Source organism: Nomia melanderi, chromosome 13 (genome assembly GCF_051020985.1).
Source record: "Nomia melanderi isolate GNS246 chromosome 13, iyNomMela1, whole genome shotgun sequence".
Classification (NCBI taxonomy): domain Eukaryota; kingdom Metazoa; phylum Arthropoda; class Insecta; order Hymenoptera; family Halictidae; genus Nomia; species Nomia melanderi.
Genome location: NC_135011.1, coordinates 6294950 through 6317015, shown reverse-complemented (window position 1 = coordinate 6317015; position 22066 = coordinate 6294950). Strand labels below are relative to the sequence as shown.

The 22066-nt window shown below is 43.1% G+C and overlaps 2 protein-coding genes across 4 annotated transcripts in view; one reads left to right on the top strand and one right to left on the bottom strand.

The window, feature by feature from the left end:
* Positions 1–9754, top strand: part of kl-2 (dynein heavy chain 2, axonemal kl-2) — a 61783-nt gene extending 52029 nt beyond the window's left edge. Inside the window, exons 50-63 of the mRNA XM_076373018.1 lie at positions 156–368; positions 1273–1488; positions 1789–1939; positions 2005–2154; positions 2357–2489; positions 2880–3224; positions 3321–3593; positions 4424–4768; positions 5243–5377; positions 5462–5738; positions 6035–6445; positions 6908–7426; positions 8898–9048; positions 9600–9754. Coding sequence (XP_076229133.1) covers positions 156–368; positions 1273–1488; positions 1789–1939; positions 2005–2154; positions 2357–2489; positions 2880–3224; positions 3321–3593; positions 4424–4768; positions 5243–5377; positions 5462–5738; positions 6035–6445; positions 6908–7426; positions 8898–9048; positions 9600–9754 — 3474 coding nt within the window. The remainder of the gene's footprint in view (positions 1–155; positions 369–1272; positions 1489–1788; positions 1940–2004; positions 2155–2356; positions 2490–2879; positions 3225–3320; positions 3594–4423; positions 4769–5242; positions 5378–5461; positions 5739–6034; positions 6446–6907; positions 7427–8897; positions 9049–9599) is intronic.
* Positions 8287–22000, bottom strand: LOC116423983 (uncharacterized). 3 transcript variants are annotated; one of them, XM_031969827.2, is made up of 6 exons: positions 21606–22000; positions 20901–21111; positions 18609–18774; positions 13841–14834; positions 12380–13472; positions 8287–12293 (listed from the first exon to the last, which is right to left on the bottom strand). In XM_031969827.2, the coding sequence occupies exons 3-6, from the start codon at positions 18749–18751 to the stop codon at positions 10234–10236; spliced, it is 4290 nt and encodes a 1429-aa protein (XP_031825687.2). In that variant the 5' UTR covers positions 18752–18774; positions 20901–21111; positions 21606–22000; the 3' UTR covers positions 8287–10233. The 3 variants fall into 3 exon arrangements, with proteins under 3 accessions (XP_031825687.2, XP_031825691.2, XP_076229135.1); XM_031969831.2 differs by lacking the exons at positions 18609–18774; positions 20901–21111; positions 21606–22000 and adding an exon at positions 16591–16761; XM_076373020.1 differs by lacking the exons at positions 18609–18774; positions 20901–21111; positions 21606–22000 and adding an exon at positions 15629–16552.
* Between the last annotated feature and the right edge of the window lie 66 nt (positions 22001–22066).

Here is a 22066-nt window from a genome sequence, read left to right as displayed (position 1 = left end):
ATCCGTGCCGGAAGTTGATGGCGCGGAATCGATTAACGAGGACTCGGCGCTCGAACACCCGGGGAGCTTATTTCGAAAACACTCGCGGCGCCCCCGGTTGAATTTCCACGGTGCTGACTCGATTCCACCTTACACTTTCCCCGGCGTGTTTTCAGGCGGAACTATTGAAGCTGAAACTGGAACGGGCCGGAATGCTGGTCGACGGGCTTTCCGGCGAACGGATTCGATGGGAGAACACTGTCGGATCGCTGGCCACGTACTTCGACTGGCTGCCAGGTGATTGCCTAATATCCACCGCCTTTGTGTCCTATTTGGGTCCCTTCGTATCCAATTACAGAGAGGAGCTGATAAGCATCTGGATGAAGGAGGTGAGCCGATCTCTATCGTACGTATACGTCCGAGGAATAATCGTAATTCGCGAGCATCGACCTTATTGCCATTCGATCTGCTAAGATTAATCTTAAGTCGAGTTATGGCGAATTTTGCGATCGCTGACCTTTCTATTGGAAGGCATTCAGCTTTTTAGCTACTTTTAGCTACTGTGCTGTAGACGATACACTATAGTGGCATCATTCGAACAGATGTCATCAATTAAAGTCACCGTAATATTAAGCTTTTAGCTGCTTTTAGCTACTGTGCTATAAACTATTCACTATTGTGGCATATCACTCAAACAGATGTCATCAATTAAAGTCAATATAGTATTAAGCTTTTAGCTACTTTTGGCTACTGTACTATAAGCTATTCACTATTGTGGTGTATCATTGAAACAGATGTCATCAGTGAAAACCATAGTATTAAGCTGTTAGCTACTTCTGACTACTGTTCTATAGGCTATACAATACAGTGGTTTTGGCTGATAACATCTGTTTCAATGATACGCCACTACAGTTTTCGTGAATATCATCTTTTTTAACGGTACACTACTACAATGGCTCATTTCTTTCTCTGTCATCGATAGCTATATATTGTAGTCTATTCTATCGCGATGGCTCAGTGGAATACTGTATCGGTCTCAAAGCCCAGTGATACATGTATTACACGTGCCAAACCTTGCTGTGCAGCTTCGCTCTATCTATAGCTGAAAGATTAAGCAGCACAAATGCATGTATCGTTTACGATATCGAAAATGGAACCTCTTTTTAATGGAGTGCTGGAAATAAATGGACTGTCTACTTAGGTCCTTCTGCTGCAAGCAATAACGATTTCTTCTTTCCAAGTTCGAACATTCTTAATCAGAGATCCGACTGTGCGAGGGTTCAACATTTGTAGGTGACGGAGAAGGAAATTTCGATGTCTCCTGACCTCGACTTGAAGGAATTCCTGGTCGACCCGGCGACGATCAGGGAGTGGCACATCCAAGGCTTACCCTCAGATGACTTTAGCACGGAGAACGGCATCATCGTGACCAGGGGGACCAGATGGCCGCTAGTGATCGATCCGCAGTGTCAGGCGGTTAGGTGGATCAAGAACATGGAGGCAAAGAACGTAGGTGTCAAGATTAACAACTGATAATTGACAAATTTCCTGTGTAATGTAGAGCCAGATGTAAAGAATTTTCTTCTTACTTTTACTAATGGTAATATTAAAAGCAGCCAATAAATCGTTATATTAATAAGATCTTCAAAACATATATATTGCATACTGTAAACTCCACGTCACTAACAGTACACAAAGATTCCCAGAAAACAGTAATACAATACTTTGAATAAATGTATGTGAGATAATTTCTAGATTACTGAAATCATTCATTTAATCTCGCCAAGGGTAACAAAACCATAATCACAGTCGTTAAAGGTGATCGACTTCGGGCAACCGGATTTCACAAAAGTCCTGGAACTCTCGCTTCAATTTGGCACGCCAGTTCTCCTGGAGAACATCGGCGAGACGATCGAGCCAGCTCTGAATCCAATCCTGGAGAAGGCGTTCGTGACGATAGGTATCCGAAGGTTATCTAGCAAAACGCGATGAACGAATAACGAAACCACGCGACCGGTGTACCAGGTGACCAAGCGATGATCAAGTTCAATGAAAAGATGATCAGCTACAACAGCAAGTTCCGGCTGTTCATCACGACGAAGCTCGCGAACCCCCATTACGCGCCGGAAGTATCCACTAAAACGACATTATGCAACTTCGCCATTAAGGAGCAGGGTAAATGAATTGTTTTATCGTCTCGGCTAGAAAACGGCGGAAGGGGAGGAACGGGGAGAATGGATACGGCTGGGACCGTATTCTAGAACAGATGAGAAAGGGGTAGGCGAAATATACGGGGAAATGGTGAAAGAGGGAGGAGCAGGGGACGGGTCACGCGGGAGTAACGTAGAGGAGTTCAACCTTATTATCTTGTGCGCAGGACTGGAAGGCCAGCTCTTGGGAATCGTGGTCAGAAAAGAGAAGCCGCAGCTCGAGGAACAGAAGGACAATCTGGTGCTCACGATCTCCGCCAATAAACGAACCCTCAAAGAGCTTGAGGACAGAATACTCTAGTAAGATACTCGACTTGGAATACAGGATTTTCAGTTTGTACTGGGGAAAGATAGCGAAAGCGAGAGATGAAGAGCTGAGTCGGAAAGAGAGGCTAAGGAGGCAAAGAAGGAAAACCTGTAGGGTGTTAGGGAAAGGGAAATGCAGGCTTCTGTGAATAAAGATAAAAGGAAAATAGACTGAAAAGAACAGGAATAGGAAAAGTATTGAGAAAAGGTAAGGAAGAAAGCGGGAAAAAGAGAACTATGGTGGCAAAGTATAATAAAGAAAAATAGATCACAGCAACAAGTAAGAGTAGAAGGGAAAAACAAGACACGATGAAGGAACAACAATTTTATTATCTTTCCAAGCGTCGGCAAAAAATATTAACAACGCAATCCACTTTCCTCCAGTTTGCTTAGCGTAGCTGGTGATAGCCTCCTAGACGACCTCGATCTATTAAGCACGTTGCAGTCGTCGAAGGCGACCGCGACCTCGATCGAGGAGTCGCTGCTGGTGTCCGAGGAGACCGAGAAGGATATAGATCTCGCTCGCGAAGAGTACAGGCCGTGCGCCCAACGGGCCGCCATTCTGTTTTTTGTTCTGAACGACATGAGCCTGATCGATCCGATGTACCAGTTCTCCCTGGACGCATACATTACCTTGTTTATGCTGTCGATCGAGAAGAGCCCGAAAAGTTTGAAACTCCTCGAGAGGATCGAGAGCCTGAACGAGTATCACACTTACGCCGTGTACAAGTATAACCTTCCACGATTTTTCAAGCCCGTTTCGATCCATAAATCTCAGGGACCTCGAGGAGTCTGTTGTACCTTCGCGAACTGTTGTTCCCGCAGGAACACGTGTCGCGGTCTGTTTGAAACGCACAAGTTGCTGTTCGCGTTCAACATGTGCATCAAGATACTAAACGCTCAGGGCAAGATCTCCCAGGTGGAATACGGTTTTCTGCTGCGCGGCGGGATCGTTCTCGATCGGGAGAGCCAACCGGACAAACCGGTCGCCTGGCTGCCAGATGAAACCTGGGATAATATCACCGAGCTGGACAACGTGCCCGGATTCCGGGGATTCATTTCCTCCTTCGAGCAGTTCCCGCGGGACTGGCATTTGTGGTGCGGATGGGGCACTTTTCATGCTTACCTGGGCGATACCGATTCGCCTAGTAGCGTTAATGTACCTTTGTCGGCTGTGATGCTTGTGGTAGATTCTGCGTTTCGTATTTGTGTTCGCTGTCAATTGAGATACTTCTGAATATTAGATTGTGAATGTAGTGTTAATGTTCGTTATCAATTGAAATACTTCTTGTAGATTCTATATTTCATATTAATATTCCTTAATAACTGAAATACTACTAAATACTAGATTTGAAATTTCATGTTAATGTTCGTTACCAACTGAAATATTTCTATTGGATTCTACGTTTCACATTTATGTCCGTTATTAATTGAAATTATTCTAAATATTACGTCCTGCATTTCATATTAACTATTCATTATCAATTGAAGTACTTCTAATACATTCAACGTTTCATATTAATGTTGATTATCAATTAAGATGCTCCTAGCACATCCAATACTTACACTCGAGAGGCGACTCATTTGACATGGCAATATTATAAAATTCAATGTTCGATGTTAAATTTGATGTAACGTAGGTAATTGTAAAGTATTCGATTGAAATAGTTCTATTCCTTGATTCGCGTATTACATCTATTCAATACATACAAAAGTTTTGTAAAGGTTAATGCTGATTATCATAAATTTTTCTAGTAGATTTAACAATTCATGTTTATGTTTACTATGACTGTAACTGGACAAGTTTCAGCATTCTAAGAAATCAGTGCTAAGTTCCTTGTCCCATTACTATTTCTTTAATAAAACAAAACTATTGTTGTATATCAATATTCAAAACATTATAGACAAAGTGTATACTCCATGGACAGGTACATCAGTACAGAACCGGAAACGATGCCCTTGGTGGCCGAGTGGGAGACGAACTGCAACACGTTCCAGAAGATGCTGGTGGTACGCAGCTGTCGTCCGGACAGGATCTCCTTCTGCATCTCGCATTTCATCGTGCTGAATCTCGGTCAAAGATTCGTAGAGCCCCCGGTACTCGACCTGAAAACCGTCCTCGACGATTCCGTCGCCCAGACCCCACTCATATTTGTTCTCTCGCCTGGCGTGGATCCTACGAGCACTTTGATGCAATTAGTCGACAGCCAGGAAATGACTAATCATTTTATGACTCTCTCTCTGGGCCAAGGACAATCCCCTATCGCCACCAGGTCCATTCTAACATTCTAATACGTTATTGCGTGAGCAAATACCCTAATCACGGAGGAATCAGAACCTAACCTTCAATTTTCGAACAATGCTTCGCTCATTGAATACCAACATTCCGAACTAAATCAATTTCTTCAAACAATAACAAAATTATTCTGTTACCTGAAAGAATTCATTGGCTCACGAAAATAATTGTACCTCCTATAGAAAAATATTTAACACTAGGTTTACGAATGTTTATTGTACAGCTTGTTCTATTGTTCCTAGAAAAATTGATATTCCCTCGCTTAAATCCCAAAAATAACATTGGAAGTTACACCATTAAAATGTATACTTGTATAATTGCGTCAATCAAGATCGACTTGATCATTTACCAAATAATGTTCATCAAATTCAATATGCGTAAAACTGCCGCGTAAGCCTAGTGTTAAGGTAATTAATAAGTGAGGTACTAATTTGGAAAATAAATGTTCCAGAATGATAGAGGTCGGCGCGAAGGAGGGTGCGTGGGTGTTCCTAGCGAACTGCCATTTGTCCCTCAGCTGGATGCCTAAGTTGGACAAAATCGTGGAGACCCTGGGCTACAGTAAAACCTTACACCCCCAGTTCAGGTGGGGCGCGAGTATACGCGATCCAAGCAGGCAAACGGCTGCAGGGGTCCCGACTCGGTAATGAAAGGGTCCGGCTAATTACAGATTGTGGCTGAGCTCGAGCCCGACTCCCCAATTTCCTATATCGATCCTACAAGCGGGAATAAAGATGACCACGGAACCGCCGAAAGGTCTGAGGGCAAACATGAAGCGTCTTTACGGTTTAATAACCGAAAGCCAATTCGAGCTGTGCCAAGCGAAGCACAAGTACAAGAAGCTTCTGTTCGCCCTGGTATTCTTCCATTCCATTCTCCTGGAACGCAAAAAGTTCCAGCAATTGGGATGGAACGTCAGCTACAGCTTCAACGATTCCGACTTTGTGGTAATTCCTCGGTGGCCATGATGATTGCCGGATAGTTCCCGAAACTTCGGTATCGGCGATGTTTGTATAGGGATCCCCGAAATTGCGACTATACCTGTAGATCTTGCGAAAAAGTCGCGGATATTGCTTCAGCTGTTTTCTCTGTAGAGCTCCTAATAAGACGGGTTTGATCGTTGTTTCGATATTTTATCCAGTGAATGGTACAGGGGTTTTAATTTTAAATTGAGAATTATTTATACTGTAATGCTCTATAATTTTCTACCGAAATAATGGAATTGTTCGAACCCCGACAACAGGTGTCGGAGAATCTGCTACAGGTTTATTTAGACGAATACCCGGTCACCCCCTGGGATTCCCTGAAATATCTCATAGCAGGTGTTTGCTACGGTGGCCACGTGACGGACGACTGGGACCGCCGGTTGCTGATGACCTACGTCCAACAATATTTCAACGAAGACGCGTTGAACGTGCCCAATTACCGTTTGTCATCGCTGCCAACCTATCACATACCGAGGGACGCCTCTTTGGAGTCCTACCGTGATTTCATCTCAGTGCTGCCCAGCGTTGACAAACCGGAAGCGTTCGGTCAGCACCCGAACGCGGACATCACTTGTCTGATCATGGAGACGAGGAACATGTTCGAAACACTGATGAGTCTGCAAGTTCAAGCCGTGGCTGCCAAAGAGGAAGCCAGCAAAGAAGACAAAGTATAATTTCTATATAGTTACTTCTAAGTTATATTCACTCTTGATGCTCTGATCTTGTTATCGGTCGATGACGATGGACGCAAATGAAACAGAATGCAGCAATTGAAATATAAATAAGTGATCAACGTCAACTTCAAGTATAAGTCCAGAACCTTCAAAACCTCAAACGTTTAACAACCATAGCCCACGTTCATTCTCTATCATTACATAATATTCCACTTCGTCGTATTCTGTCTCGTTTGCATTCTTCATTACTGAATTCAATATCAATAATCAGTAGAAGCATCATCGTTGCTATAACTACTGAACGAATCGTTACAACTAAACGTCGTCTACTTCTGCCTTATACACTTTTAGCCATCACTACATCATAAAACCATTTCCTTCCCCAAACATCATCGACAACCTGCTGAGAAAGTGTCTCCAGCTAAATCAAGAAGGATTTATTTCTTTATTTAAAAGGTCAACCAACTAACCGCGGACATATTATCCAAGATTCCAAGCGATATCGATTACGAGACAACGCAGAAGCTGATAGGTCCGAAGAAGACTCCGTTGGACGTAGTGTTGCTCCAAGAGATACAACGCTACAACGCCCTACTACGGAAGACTCGAAGCAGTCTGAAGGTTCTTCAGCAAGCCATTAAGGGTCTGGTACTAATGTCACCGGACTTGGAAGAGATCTTCACATGCGTCTACGAAGGAAGAGTCCCATCAGTCTGGCTGACCGCGTACCCCTCGTTGAAGCTGCTCGGCGCCTGGACCAGGGACCTGGTCAGCCGGGTGGAACATTTCGGCGAATGGGCTCGAACCACTCATCCGCCATTACTGTTCTGGCTGGCTGCGTACACGTTCCCGACCGGTTTCCTCACCGCGGTGTTACAAACCTCGGCCAGGCTTTGGAACGTCTCCATCGACTCACTGTCCTGGGAGTTCACCGTCTTTACCATCGAGGAGTCCGCTATTATCGAACCACCGGAGGTCAGCTGGGATTTAACATTAACCGTACCGGAAACCAGTCGAATGACTGAATTTAAAATTCTAGGTTTCTTTTTCGTATATGTAACATTAACACGTTGAATGCCGCACGGTTCGTAGAGCAAAATACACAAAATGGAAAAAACATAATATTACATCAGTTGATTGAACTGTATTATTATCGCGTGTTCATCTGGCTGCATGTCACCGCATTAGGTATCATTATTTGTAATATTACGTTTTCGAATAATCGTCGTTTAATTAAGTGAACTGTAATAAGTCGATCTGATTGGGGTCACCGGTGACATTCAATATGTTAATATGAATCCCTATATTGTCCGATTACTCAGTTTTTCAATTCTTGCCTTTCCTTTTGTTTCTGTTTTCAGTACATATATTTATCAACTGACTTGTTTATCTCTATTTTACAGCTAGTTATTTTAGTGGTTACAGGAAGTGCCGGTACAGTTAGTGTTAAGTTGAACTCTAATGACTATGTAGCTTAGAGATAGGCTTATGGAATTGTGAATTAATTGAGTTAACTGAATTGATTGAATAGTTTTTAATACTACAGCTACCGAAGAGTTAAATTTTCTTTTGAAGATTCCTCTATAGAAACTTTAAGAATGCATCTATTGAGACTAATTGATTTATAATTCGCGTATCGCTTAATCAATTTTTTTAGTAGTTTCTCAGAAAACCATCTGTTGTCTTTTTAATAATTGCTAAATGAAGAAATCAGGAATGGATCATTTTGATTTGTCCAGTAGCTTTAGTGTTAATAAGGACTTGTTAATTCTGTTAAATCCGAAAACGTTTAGATTGCCATAGCTAGAAGAGAGGTAGAAATAACTGCAATAGAGGACTTGGAAAAAATATTTTAATAGTAACAATGAAAATATTAAGTTCGTTATTCCAGTGAGTATTGGTGATAGACTGTTTTATGCAAACTATATTCGTTACATCACATTTTAGAAATGTTTGTTAGCGTTGAGTTAGTACAATTTATTAAAATATTTCGTTTACTGCTTTCCGGCACAGATTCAAAACACAAATTTAGTCCATTAATATCCTCGGTTTTTATCAATTCAAAGTGGGTACAATGTACAAAACACTATCTGCCGTAGTCCGCAAACACACGCCTATCCTAATTTTCCCTGTCGAAAACTCGCGTTACGTTACACCCGGAATACACCAGTTCTAAACTTAGATTACAGTTGACTTACACTTTACGGCGGCCAATATGTACCGAGTTGCATAAGACCCTAAATAAATTTTCCGGGTCGGCTCCGCTTGTACCTCGTTTGGAACGTGTTAGGCGATACAAAGACAAGAATTCCCGCGAATTTAACGTGTCACTCTGAATCGAGCCGCGCATTGATCTTCCGTCGACTGTTTCCCGTGACCCACGCGAAAAATGACCTCGGACCTTCCGCTCGCAAGCGTGTTCCTAACTGTGTACATTGGATTACAGGTCGGCGTGTACATACGCTCGATTTTTCTGGAAGGCGCTGGCTGGGACAAGAAGAACAACGTTCTCGTGGAGCCGACGCCCATGCAACTCGTTTGCAACATGCCAGTGATTTACTTCCGGCCCACGGAACAGCTTAAAAAGAGGACGAAAGGTAACAACTGGACCGTGGACGTTTAAGCGATCTTTGGGAGTAAAGTTATTTACTTTGCAACGAATTTCATTGCACTGGTATTAACGTAAAAATTGTGGGAGACTTTGTTATGTGAAGTGAGGTGGAGTTCGAAAATAATTAATTCAGTTTCAACATAGAGAAATTAACCCCTCGCCGTATGATATATTTCTTAAGTGTAATCGGTACAGTTTGTCATTAACAATTTAGTGAAAAACGGTGAAAAATTCTAGGCATATTCTATGCATATATTTGCTACGTAATATAATAATTGATACCATAAGGACGATAATCATTTCATTTTAATAGTCATTTGAATTCAAAGGAATCGAGTAATATTTATGTATATTAAACTCTGTTGAAAATGTTCATCGCGAGTCTGAGATGTTATTATAAGGCAAGGGGTTAATAATTGAGGAATCTTATTTATATTGGGATTTCCTTCCGGAAATTGTTTACTAATTAGAAATTGGAATTTAATTGTTCCGGCTTAGACGCCCATGATCGGGTAACTGTCTCATTTCTTCGCGCAGGTCTTTACAACAGTCCCTGCTACTATTACCCGCAGAGGAGCGGAGATCAGGGCCGGTCATCTTTCGTCGTGGCTGTCGACCTGGACGCTGGTCCCGAGGGATCGGAGTTCTGGGTAAAACGGGGCACCGCTCTCCTGCTGAGCCTCGCGACTTAGTTTAAGGCGTAACATCTTTGAAAGAGGAACAGATTCGTTTGTGTTTTATCGTTCTACTTGTTAATTAAATATACAAATGCACACAGCGGCGTGCAAACTTTCGAAACGGATAAATTCCTCGCTATTTCCGAGGCGATATCTAAAAGAGTTCCAACTAACATCGGACGAAAATAAACAGAAACCAATACGATAAATGATCAACAACCAATGACAATTCTTTCATTCATCTGACGTCTGAAAAATGAAATGTACCTCGAAAAACTTGCACGCTACTGTGACATTCTTCTCCAGTAGTTAAAGTTAATTAAGATACCAACAGAATTCGTGTTTTAAGTTTCATATTTATATCCGCGACTGAATTCTCTTCGATCGATTTAGGAACACCGCGAACAGCTGGTCAGCATGTAAAAGTGTCTATAAATAGAAGATATATACAACAGTTGTATGGTAAAAAATAAAGGAAACAAACTGTATCTTCCTCAACAGACTAATATCCCGATCGTCGACGAAGACAGCCAGTGCGCAATGCTCGCGATGCAAGGGACAAGCAGCCATTCTGGTAGAGACTTAGGATTGTCAGACGACGAAGCGTCCGGTGTCTCCGACTTCAACATCGACGCGGAACTCTTCGAGTTTATCACTTTCAGCGCGTCCGACAGAGTCTTGCTAACACTGGACGAATATTGGGACCAATCTTCCGCCGGTACACCTGTTGGCGGTTCCAAATCAGCGAACTTATCCTTGGTGTCGATCAGAATCTTCAACATGTCCCCAGCGGACACTTTGCTCCCGTCCTGAACGGTGTCCACCAGGACCTCGATCGTCGAATTCAATTGCTTCTGGAAACTTATCCAATCGTCCGCCTTCTTCCATCCACTTCGCCCGATCAGATCCCTCAGCGACGAGATCTCGTTCCTCAAATCAGCGAAAGACTCGTCGAAAATTCCGCGGACCTCTTCGAGGTCTATCCGACCGGTGTCATTAGCGTCGCGCAATAAATTCATCAGAGTGTCGTTTATCTGCTTCTTGAAGCTAATCCATTCATCCGCGGGGATGACAGGCTTCGTAAACTTGGTGTAATCGAACTTCGAGCTGTCTCCGTTCTTAGCTGCAGCTTGGAGGCTCGGCGAATCCTTGTCAGGCTTCGGTTTATCGACCTCCGCGGTCCATTCTGCCTTCATGTTCGAGATCTCGTCTTTGAGCTTGGCGAAATCGTTCGTAATTGAATCCCTGAAGGCAGTCCAACCGACAGGATCAACGGTAGTTGGCTTTTTACTCTGAATATCTTGGATTATTCTTGTCAAGGAGTCGTTGATTTGGCTGTGAAAGCTTTGCCAGTCTTTAGTTAAATCGGACACCTCGATTTTTGTCAGTTTAGCTTCGTTGACGGAGTTATCAACGGAAGGTAGCGTGGCAAGTTCCTGTGGGGACTGGGTAGTTCTGAAAACAGAGAAACTCTTTATAATTTCGTCTCTGTAAGTCGCCCAAGCAGGATCGCCGGGAGGAGGCATCTTGTCCTTTATTTCCTTCACGGCATCGTTGATAGTCTTAACAATGTCAGCCTTGTAGCTCAACCAATCGTCACCTGAGTCCGATGTCCCAGCACCCAATTGTTTCGCAGGTTTCTGACTATCTATTTTATCGCGGATAGCGGAGAATTTGTCTTTAATGTCGTCACCGTACGTCGCCCAAGCTGGATCACCAGGGCCAGGCATGTTCTTTCCAATATCCGCAATCGTGTCGTCCAAAGAGGACGTGATGCCATCTTTGAAGTTCTTCCAATCGAAGATCGCAGGTATCATAGAGTCCTTTAGGCTATTATTCTTCATCAAAGATTCAATATCTTCTTCGGACATCTTCAGCAACTTGGGAGCAAGATCAGCTTTCATCGAAGCTACCTGGGCCTTTATATCAGCCTTCATTGAAGCTACCTGAGCCTTTACGTCAGCTAACTGATTAACAATGTCCTGTTTAAAAGCAGCCCAGTTGGCTGCTGCCGCTGGACCACTGCTCATGGATCCTATAGAATCGTTCAAAGACTTCACCAAGTCACTTTTGAAACTCACCCAGTCCTGGTACACGTCCACTGCACCTGCTGAGCGTAGAATAAAGGTGTCTGGATATATTGAGGATCCCTCTTTTGGCACAGGATCAGGCTTAGGAGGATGAAGCCCGGATATCTGATTCCTCAGATCAGAGAACGTATTGTTTACGTAATTCTTAAAAGCTGCCCAGTCTGTGTCTAACGCAGCTGATGCTCTAGTGCTGTTGATGTAAGATACTACGTCCCTAATGGTGCTGTTTATGCTGTCTTTGAACTCTGTCCAGTTGAGTGGCGCGAACGAAGCTCTTAAGAGAGGTGTCTCCGACTTAGTTTCCTTCCAAGCATCGAGAACTATCTTCGGGATGTCCTCGCAGGAAAGCATGGGGTTGTCGGGTCCAACTGTTCTCATCACTTCCGCTTGAGTTTGAGTTACTCCGTCGGAACAACCGCAGATCAGCCCTGCCAGCGTCGTCTTGCGCAGTTCCTGAAGCTGGTCTGATATGAGCAATAGAATCAAATTCAATAATATTCTAATAATTCTCTTGGGATTCTAAAATATTTATTAACCACAATCCTCTTACCTGGAGTAAACGAATAAGGCTCATCAGGCGTCTCATACCAGAACCTATCGCCCCTCTGCAACCTAACGAACTGATCCGCGATCAAACAAGTGAAAGTGGGTCCAACGAGTCCGTCAGCTTTAGGGAACTCAGCTAGAGCTCCAGTGTATAGATCAACATCATGAACTGACTTATAAAGGCTCGAAATGTCTTGCAGAGCCTGCGGGTCCAGGTGTCCCTCCAGATCAGAGAAACTCTCTACCTTGCCCAGTCCACAATTTTCTCTCCACTTAGTGTACCCTGGCAGCCCATGGTCCCTTCCTCTTTGAATATTCAGCGAGACCAAATCTAGCCCGCAGGGTAGAGTAACATTCCCAAGAGGATCTTCAAACAGATGATTGGTCAGCTGAGAGGTGACATGCGTGGAAGTCATCTGGATGACATTCCCAGTGGCAGAAGTCACAGAACTCTTCACACCGCCCTCTGCATAGAGACTGTAAGGGTTAAACAGCATCCTGTGAAGCTCTACATAAGAAGAAGTGCCCATTTGTCCGTCCGTCATCTTCATCAATCCAGGTAGCAAAGTGTGAGCGAATCGGAAGGCAGCTGAGGCGAAACTGTTGGCTATAGTAGGATCGAAGTTAGGATCATCCGGGCTTGAGTCCCTGTAGCCAGTCTTAAGAGGTCTGAGACCTCTTAAGGCTGTTTCCGTTTCGCCTAGAACGATTGGTAGAAATTCTTGATAAGTGATGTGCTGCATCTGAGCAGCAATTATGCGGCGAGTCTCTTCGTAGACGGTATCTTCGTCCCAGTTAGGATTGATCTTAGCCAATTGATCAGCTATCCTGTTGTGCTGCCTCGCCCAGAGCAGGTGCATCGTCGTGAGATGCAGATTCTCGTTTGCACGAGCATCGCCTGCTGCGAAACAATAGCGTCCTCTTTGGCGTTCAGTTTCCCTGTTGCAGCCGTCGGTAGGGTTGGTGCTCGCAGGCAACAATGTTCGATTGTCGGGGGTGATTTGCATTTTCAGACGACCGCCAGAAAACTCGCGCAAACTGTGAGCCGTATTGACATCCGATCCATAGACCGCTGAACCGTCGATGAACGCTGTAACCTGCGACAGTGAATAATTGTTTGAATTAATTATTCTCATTACTGTTATCTTCCGTTGTTAAATATTCTTACGTTTGAATTTACAACTGTTCCGTTACGTAGAACCTCAGAAAATTAATACTACGAATGCATAATACCCGCGATCTATTTATTACATATTCGTTCGATCTCCGTTATCATTGACACTGCAGCGAACGTACCAGTATTATCAGAACTGTCGCAGCATCAATGAGATTAATTGATTCACTGCTCTAATGATTTCAATCCCGTTTCACACGAATGATCGACCGACAAAAGCTGACAAATGAAAAATGCATACGATAACGGAGACACAAAATCTGTCAACCATTATTTTCCAATCATCCCCACCTGATTCAGCTGCTGTCTAGGTCCAAGCTTGCACTGCGGTGCAGGTGCAGACCTGACGAACTCCATGCAGGTCCTACTAGTCACATCGAAGACTGGATCACCGGAAGCTACTGGTACTGGGAAACACTCTGGATGTCCAACGGATGGTGGACAGCAGGAAATAGAGCTGCCATTGACACCCTGGCTAATCGCAGTGGCAGTGATGTCATGGTCCAGAAATTGCCCGTAGACAGCCAGCATCACCGTAAAATGAGGATTAGTGCTAGGGGATGGCTTGTGGACCTTTAGACTGACTTCTCTGGCAGAGGGTAGTTCAGCACCCGACAGTGACCTGCGAGGTGTCTCCAGGCCATCAGCGTAGTTGGCAGGTAAAACTCTTCTAAATGGTTTCATAGTAGCACCCTGTTGCAATTGGCGGTTGCAGCTGCCATCAAGAGTTCTGTATTTGCTTGGAGGACAATCTGGTGGAACCAGATGCTTGCAGACACTTCGAGGCAGCCATCCTCCATCGAAGAAGCTACCAATAGCTGACGTCTCTCCCAAGATCGATCTAGTGTTCTCGATCGCCTTGGTAGCTCCCAGTTCACCGATCGCTGCCAAAGCTAGCGCACCAACGCTACTACACGTGCTAACTGCGTAGCGATGCCTGGCCTCGGGTGAAGGAGATGGCAATGGCGACGCTAGAGCACTGGCATCTGCGAAGAGACGCTCGTTTATCGCTTGCCTGCCAGCTTCTAAACCTTCTTTGTACTCTTCCTCGCTCAGAGGCGGTGGATTTTCGTTTTTATCGCCAATGAGGATCGAATTCGAACTTGGCAGGAACGCCGGATTGCTGTACAGCGTGTATGAGCCTCCCGGAGCGAAACCTAACCTCAAGGATCCGGTCAGGTTCGCGGATGGTTGGGTAGAGAATGTTAGGTTTGGAGTGTTGTCTATGATGTCCTGGTTCACCGAGTAGCTCACTGCTGCTATCAAACCCATCGTGAAAACCGCTCTGGAACAAAATGGGTGAAGAAATCTGTTCAGTTTGGGATCCTCTGTTTTATTGATTTAATCAGAATTGGACGGTGATTTACATTTAGAAATTACAGGAAGATTTTCAATATGATGCACATAATTTTTAATAAATTTTTACATTTCTAAGCCTGTAAATTCCAAATTTGAAGGTCGAATTTTGGAACGTGAAGTTTGAAATGTTCATGCTCGAATAAAGCTTGGAATTCGAAATGTTTAGATTTGAAATCTGAAATTCGCAGACTTAAAATTTGAAATTTAATATTTGAAATTGGATATTTAACATTTTTAAACTTGAAACTTGATATTTGAGGTTTGCAAATTATTAACTTTAAAATATGAAAGTTGAAATTTTCAAACTTAAAATTTGAAATTTAATATTCGCAATTCTTAAACTTGAAACTTTCAACTTTCCAAGTTTACATTAAATTTGTACAAAACTCGTCTTCGAGCCATTCTTCCAACGAAGCTACGTTTAACACAAAAGGGTTCCGCATACGCGAACGTCCTGAGTTTGATAAATATTCCGAAGACACTGTTCATTAACGAAGGATTCTATGTTCAATTAAGTGTCAATGTTTCTCGAGTATAGCGGCAACGTTAGGCAACCATACAGTCGCTATACAATTACGCGTGTAATCAAGGCCGGGCGTCACGTAATCAGCCTACGCGCGAAACACCATAGTCTACGCGGACGCTTGTGCCTCGTAAATGAATTACGCGACGCCTTTCTGCCCCGCAAATACAATAAGGACGAACTGTTGTTCTTAATACTTATCATCCGGTGTCAGAGGAAACCCTCGAACGACGAAAACGTTTCAAACTGTCCCACTCTTTCCCCACTATCTCCCGTCGCGACCGGCTCACATTGATCCATCGATTCCTTTCCGAGAGCCAGAGATCCCGCCGACGATCCTCGGGATCGCAGAAATCCACGGCCCTCTCCGATTCTTTGATATTGCATCGCGAGCAACGCCCGAACGTAACCGCAGCCAAGAAACCGCAGCGGATCTCGTTATCCCCCTACGCGGCTTTATTCGACACAGGATTTCTGGTTCTTGAAAGAGACCAGCGTCGTTATACCGCTCGAAAGTAGGATAGTATACTTCGAAAAACTCGGAGATGATTCTACCACCATTGTGCGGCCCGAAAATAGAAGAACATTTTTTCGGAGATCAAAGGAAACCCTGTTTTTCCTTTGATTTCGCGCGGGAATCGTTTTATATATATTCCGAAGGTGCAAACGCTCTTCATTGAATATAAAGCTTATAATTCCATTGTGTATACAGGGGACTGAATAAATTTCAATTAATTCATTTAATTGATAATTAATTGAGACATCCATTTGCCTGCCGGTACAGAAATTTTCATTATTATATTCGAACAATCTAGAAATATATATTGAACACGATAAAAACAGAATCAACAAATATTACTCCAGTTTATATTTAATTTGCTTTATTCTCGAATCCTTTAGAATATCGTTTCAAGGCGGAAATAAAATGAAACGGTTGCAAACTGTTCGAAATCCACTGGAAAAAAAACGTTAAAATATTCTATGTAACTCAGATTAAGTGAACATCAAGATCCGTTTGGTAAAGTTTAACACTTTGTCAGGTATGAAAGATCACAAAGGAACGAAACACAATTTTCGACGACCATTTTTTCGATCGGACTTTCGCGCTTTAAGCGAAAAATACGTTGGAGAAATCGGCTCGGAGAGCAGGAAAACTCACGTCGCGACGGTGTACGCGATGCATCGCAGCTGTAATTTCTGTCTCCTCCGATGGGAATAGAACGGATACGAGTCGCGAACGTAATACACCCTGGCCGGCTTGTCGCCGGTCAACGAGGTCGACTCCGTCGACGACATTCTTCGCTGTCCGCGGTCTTGCCGCGGCTGGACTGACGCGATCGACGGGGCCGGCACGGCGCTCGAGGTGAGCGATGAATTTACGTAAGTATCCGCTTACGGTGGGGAATGGATACGCGATCATTTTTTCCAGCTATACGCGATGGAAATCTTCACCGGCGTATTTATAAAGCCGGCGATCGCGTTCCTTCGTAAGAGATTTTATCAAAATTCGAATGTTGAAGAATTTGAACATTGAAATTTTGATACTTGAATTAACACGTCCGCTACCAGCGTTTATTTCAGTGATAGATTTTGTCGATAGATTTTAATACTATTTGTAGTATCGGATTGTGATTTAAGGAATTGTGAATTTTGTTAATCTTGAGAATTTTGAGTGGGATGGCGTTGAAGGTAGCTAATACTTGGTGAATTGATGACGATCAATTGGATATAAATTCTAATATTTCTAAAGTTATTAATCATTCGCATAAACATTTAGAACTAACAGCTTGTAACTTGGAAAATTCTGATCTATGCTGCTTTTCAAATTTTTGAGATTTAGAAACATGTCGAAGATAGCTGTTACTCGGTGAACCTAAATGATTGTAGATTCTAATATTTCTACTCTCAATATTGAATTTTAAGTTTCATGAAATTGGCAAACTGTGATTAGAAACTATGATGAAATCTTCAGTGATTATTTCAGAACGCAAAAATGCAACGTTGAAAGGAGATTATAATAATAGAGAGGATGAAAGCGGATATTGTTTACCCGTTCCGCGCACGATGACTCGATCGGTTGCGTTGTTTTATGCAGCCACATTTATTAAAGGTCTGTTTCTGTTGCATAGCGCAGCGTACGACGCAACTCTCCGTCCAGTTGCACTTATATAAACACGCTTTATCCCAGACGCATATTCTTAATACGGCCGAAGAACGGCTTGATCTGTCAACGCTTCGCCGCAAATCGGATTAGGAAAGTTAAAGCGTTTGCATTGAACGTCTCTTCGTTGCCAATTTCGAGTCGCCAATAATGGAGAGCGTTCGAATGTTCTAATTCCCAGGAAATTCAAAATCATTAACCGGCCTTTGCAAAAACTCGGTCGAAAAGTGCCAAGCGACGCGATCGCGCTCCTATCGTTTCATTTCAGAAACTGGATTACGCTTTTCTATTTTTACATTAAAACATTGTGAATAACGCGATCGTTCCGTTTTTCATGACAAGAACAAAAGTAAATAATCAAAAGGAAAACAAACAAATAAACGAACCGATAGAGCGGTATTTTTACGCAGTGTAACGGAGAAGCGCGATCGCGCTGCTGGCATTCAAACGGTTAAGCTGACAGACAGAAACTTATCTACACCACAAAAACAAAGCGTCACCTAAGACGTCTGTAGAATAAGCATTCTACATTCTTAGAACAACGACAATAATAACATAAAGAAACAAGAGTAAACTATTACTAAAAATAATCACTATTAATTACTGACACTATTGCAGCCCAAGTAGAAGCTTTATCACTGAATCTACAATTATCAAACCATTAATACACGATCGTTAAAACGAACATCAAATTTCACAACGTTTAACTATTAAAAATTCAGTTTAAGGTGCATAAAATCCAAAACTATACTCATCTTCAATTTCTCAATCGAAATACAAAACAAAATACTCCAAACATCTATACAACAAAACTTCTACTAAATATCTCTCCAATACTTTCATTCGAAAAATAGCTCGTCCTCTGCTCTACGTCTACATCCTCCGCTCTCAAACTACACCGACTTATTAGAACTGTCTCAAGCGAAGCACAGTTCTGTTTTACCTGACCTTTCCATTCTGCCCTACCCTCCCATACTCATTCACCAGGTCTCTCTATCGAAAATGCCGGGACTCACATCAAAATGCCGCAGATGCAGCACTGGAACTGCCTGATCCGCGTCTTCCTGGTCCTCAGGAGGCTCGCGAATTCCACGTAATCGGGCGAGTCGAGCGGCCTGGTGAGCGCGGTCCTCTCCGTGGCGTGTCTGGCTTGATACATCGTGCCGAAACCAGCTGGCCGGGCTGCGAAAGAAACCGCTTGACTGCCGATCGGCGAGCCGTATCGGCGATCGTCGAACGTGAACTGGCGTGCGACGTCTCCGGCGAGGACGTCGACGCCGCCCCGGGTCCCCCGTCTGGCCGAGTTCCGCGAGACTGCTCGGTTTGCCGGGAGGAAACCGAGCTGAATCGCAGGAAACTTCCGGTCCCGCGCGGTCGCCGCGACTCCGGCGACCCTTTGTCGCAGCTGGCCACCAGGGGATTTACACAAAAACGTCCCTTAACTCCCGCGGATCGCGGTAGACACCGACAACGAGTTGGTCGCCGGAGATTTGCCGAAGGAAACTGTTGTCCGGGGGCATCGCCGCGTTTCGGGGATGAAACGAGTTTGCGAGGAGTCTTGGGGAAGTTACTCGCCACTGGAAAGGTGACTGTTGGTCGCTAGTTGACTTGATGTAGAATAAAGTGTTGCATTAAACCTTCGCGCTCGATTTATTTTCAGCGTCGCCGGGTGTAGACTTGTATTTCTTTTTGGGAAACGAATGGAAGTAATTTACAGTAGATTTTAATGCTTTATATTTATTCCATTTCTTTTGTTTCATTGTAGGATTTAAGTTTTGTAATCTTTTAAGGTGTGGCGTTTTTTAATGTATCATAGACAAAGTACAACGAATGTTATTAAATAATATTCTTGATGTTCTTCGCGTTTCGACGCGAGATAGATAAATTTCATGCAATAGAGTTAAAGGAATCAATATTAGAACTTCCGGAATCTTCGAAGCTGACTTAAGAAATCCAAAATGGCGCGGTGAGCTTAGTTTCCCATTGCCTCGGGCAGATAAAGGAAAGATCAGATCTATGGAATTAAACCGGAAGATTTCATGGATTAACGGAAGGACGATCGAAATTCGAGCATCCGGAGGAAGAAAGGTGAGGAATGATCCTTTTAATGGTTCGTAAACGCAGGAGGCTATGAATGACAGGGACGAATGGGGAAAGCGTTCCGAATGGTCTAACCAGATAACACTGCAAAGCCACTTGATTACTTGATTACGCTTAAATCTACCGTTCGTCGAAGGAACACGGGGACGTGAAGTCGTTTCGAGCATCTCGACAAGCGACTGGCAAAGCCTCGGTCGCACCTACACACTCGAGCCATCGACTGGATCGCGTTATATAAGAAGAATCGAGGATCGACGGCCGGGTAATGAAACACGAGTCGCTGCAGCGCGTTTTTATCCTGCGGTGCAAGACGCCGAGGAGCTTTGGACCATTATAAAAGATCATCGACACTTTCGTGACGGCAGTTGGGAAAAACTCTTGGAAAAACTAGCGGAAAACCTTCGCAATGGTAACAGCTGGCGGGATGTTATTCGGACGATAAATGGCCACTCGTTGACCGAATCTGTTAATACACGGAAAAGAGAAGTGACGGTAGTGTGTATTAATTTTGAAAATGTTCCTTTAACTGGGAAATTAAGTAAATATTGTAGAGTGTACTTTACTTTATTGTTACAAGTGTAGTTTAACGATTATGTATAAAATGGTACATTCCTTGAGTAATTTTTATAATTATTGCAATATCGACATGGTTAAAGGAATGTTTGTTTCGAATTGAAATTTGGATAAAGTGATATTAGACCGAATAATAAGGAAGCTTATTTTAAATATAAAATATTAAGTCATTGAACGCTTAGATTAAACATTTTTTTCATTGAGTTATTCGATGTGTCCATCGAATGGTTGAAGTAATAAACAATGACAGCGTGTAAGGGATTCATTGAAATAACTGCTAGCTGATCGTGGATTCGGTGTGTCATCAATTTTTAATCTTAATCGATTGGATAGTAATACAGAACGCGATACAACGAACGTTTCAGTAATGTTTAATGAAGTCATTAGTACATTTGCAGCAGTGTTCTAGAACGTCCGTTATACCGTCGAGATCGCGAATCCCTTAATGGCTGTAATATATTTTTCCGTAGTATGAATATATAATATTATTCCATCCTGTTACACAGCAATAGAAATATTCTTTATTCTTCGACCGGAATTTATAAAAAATCTCTAAACTGTTCAATTCCGAGCCGACCGATAAGTTTCAATCACAAGGACCTTTCTTATCTACTTCGTTCATTCCTCGTACTCACGTTGTCATCAACGGACCACGGGAATTTAATACACCGTCGGCGCGGAACTCGATGCCGAAGAAATCCGTGGAAATTTAGCGATCGTCACGTGGCCGACGCGATCGTCACGCGAAAACGAACGTGTCGAACGGTACACCGATCCCAGAGCAGTAATTACAACAGCGAACTGCACCCGTTGCACATATTCAGTCTCACGTGCACACGTTCAACCCTTTGAATGTTATCAACGCATATACATGCGATCGAAAAAAGTCACGATCTATTTATCTCACATACACCGTGACGACAATTATAAATGTACGTGACTAATTTGCACGATCATTGTTTAATTTAGTGAAACAGAGGAATTACAATTACGATATAATTACAACTCCCATTTGTATCATTAAGGGGAATAATCCGCACACGATAACCGTTGCTTATCACCGAAAACAGAATATTTCGCACACAATTACTTTTAGTTGTCCACGCATTACTCAGCTAGATTGAGCGGAGTAATTTCAATCGAAAGCTTGAAAGACTTTCAGTCAAGCATCTCTGATTTATAAAGTAAGCTTCATATTCAGATTAAAGATACAAACAGTTAGTTGATTGCATTAATTAACACATTGCACGCCGGCTAAATTTCAGCTACTAAAATCGCGAGCGTCGATAATTATATTGATACATTTTTAAACATCAATCGAACCGAAATTTCTAACTTACGAAAAGAATAAGGAATTCCGTTTTGTAATTTCACTTTGATTTTGTGCTATATGTATCTAAAACGTTACATTAACGTAGGGTCAGCGATTAAACGATAGACTAAAAATCTCACATTTTGGCCGGTGCGCAATGTTTTAACATAATCCATCGATCTTCGAATGACAAGAAAATATTCTGTATACACGGAGGGTTTGTACGAGAGTATTCAGCACTCAAAGGGTTAATGAACAATCGATAATTTTCTCTGTTCCCGAAGACGTGTACACGGCGACCGCGATCGTTCCATGGCGATTCGTAGAGACACGACCGATCCCGACGCTAAAACCTCACTGTCCGTGGCAGGGGTCGATGTTCAGGTACCGGATTGCCACTCTTTTTTATCTCATAACGTAGGCGTGTAACGTAATACGCGTCGCGAGATCGGGAAGGGGCTTCCTTCCCTTGCCGGGCTTCGTGGGTGC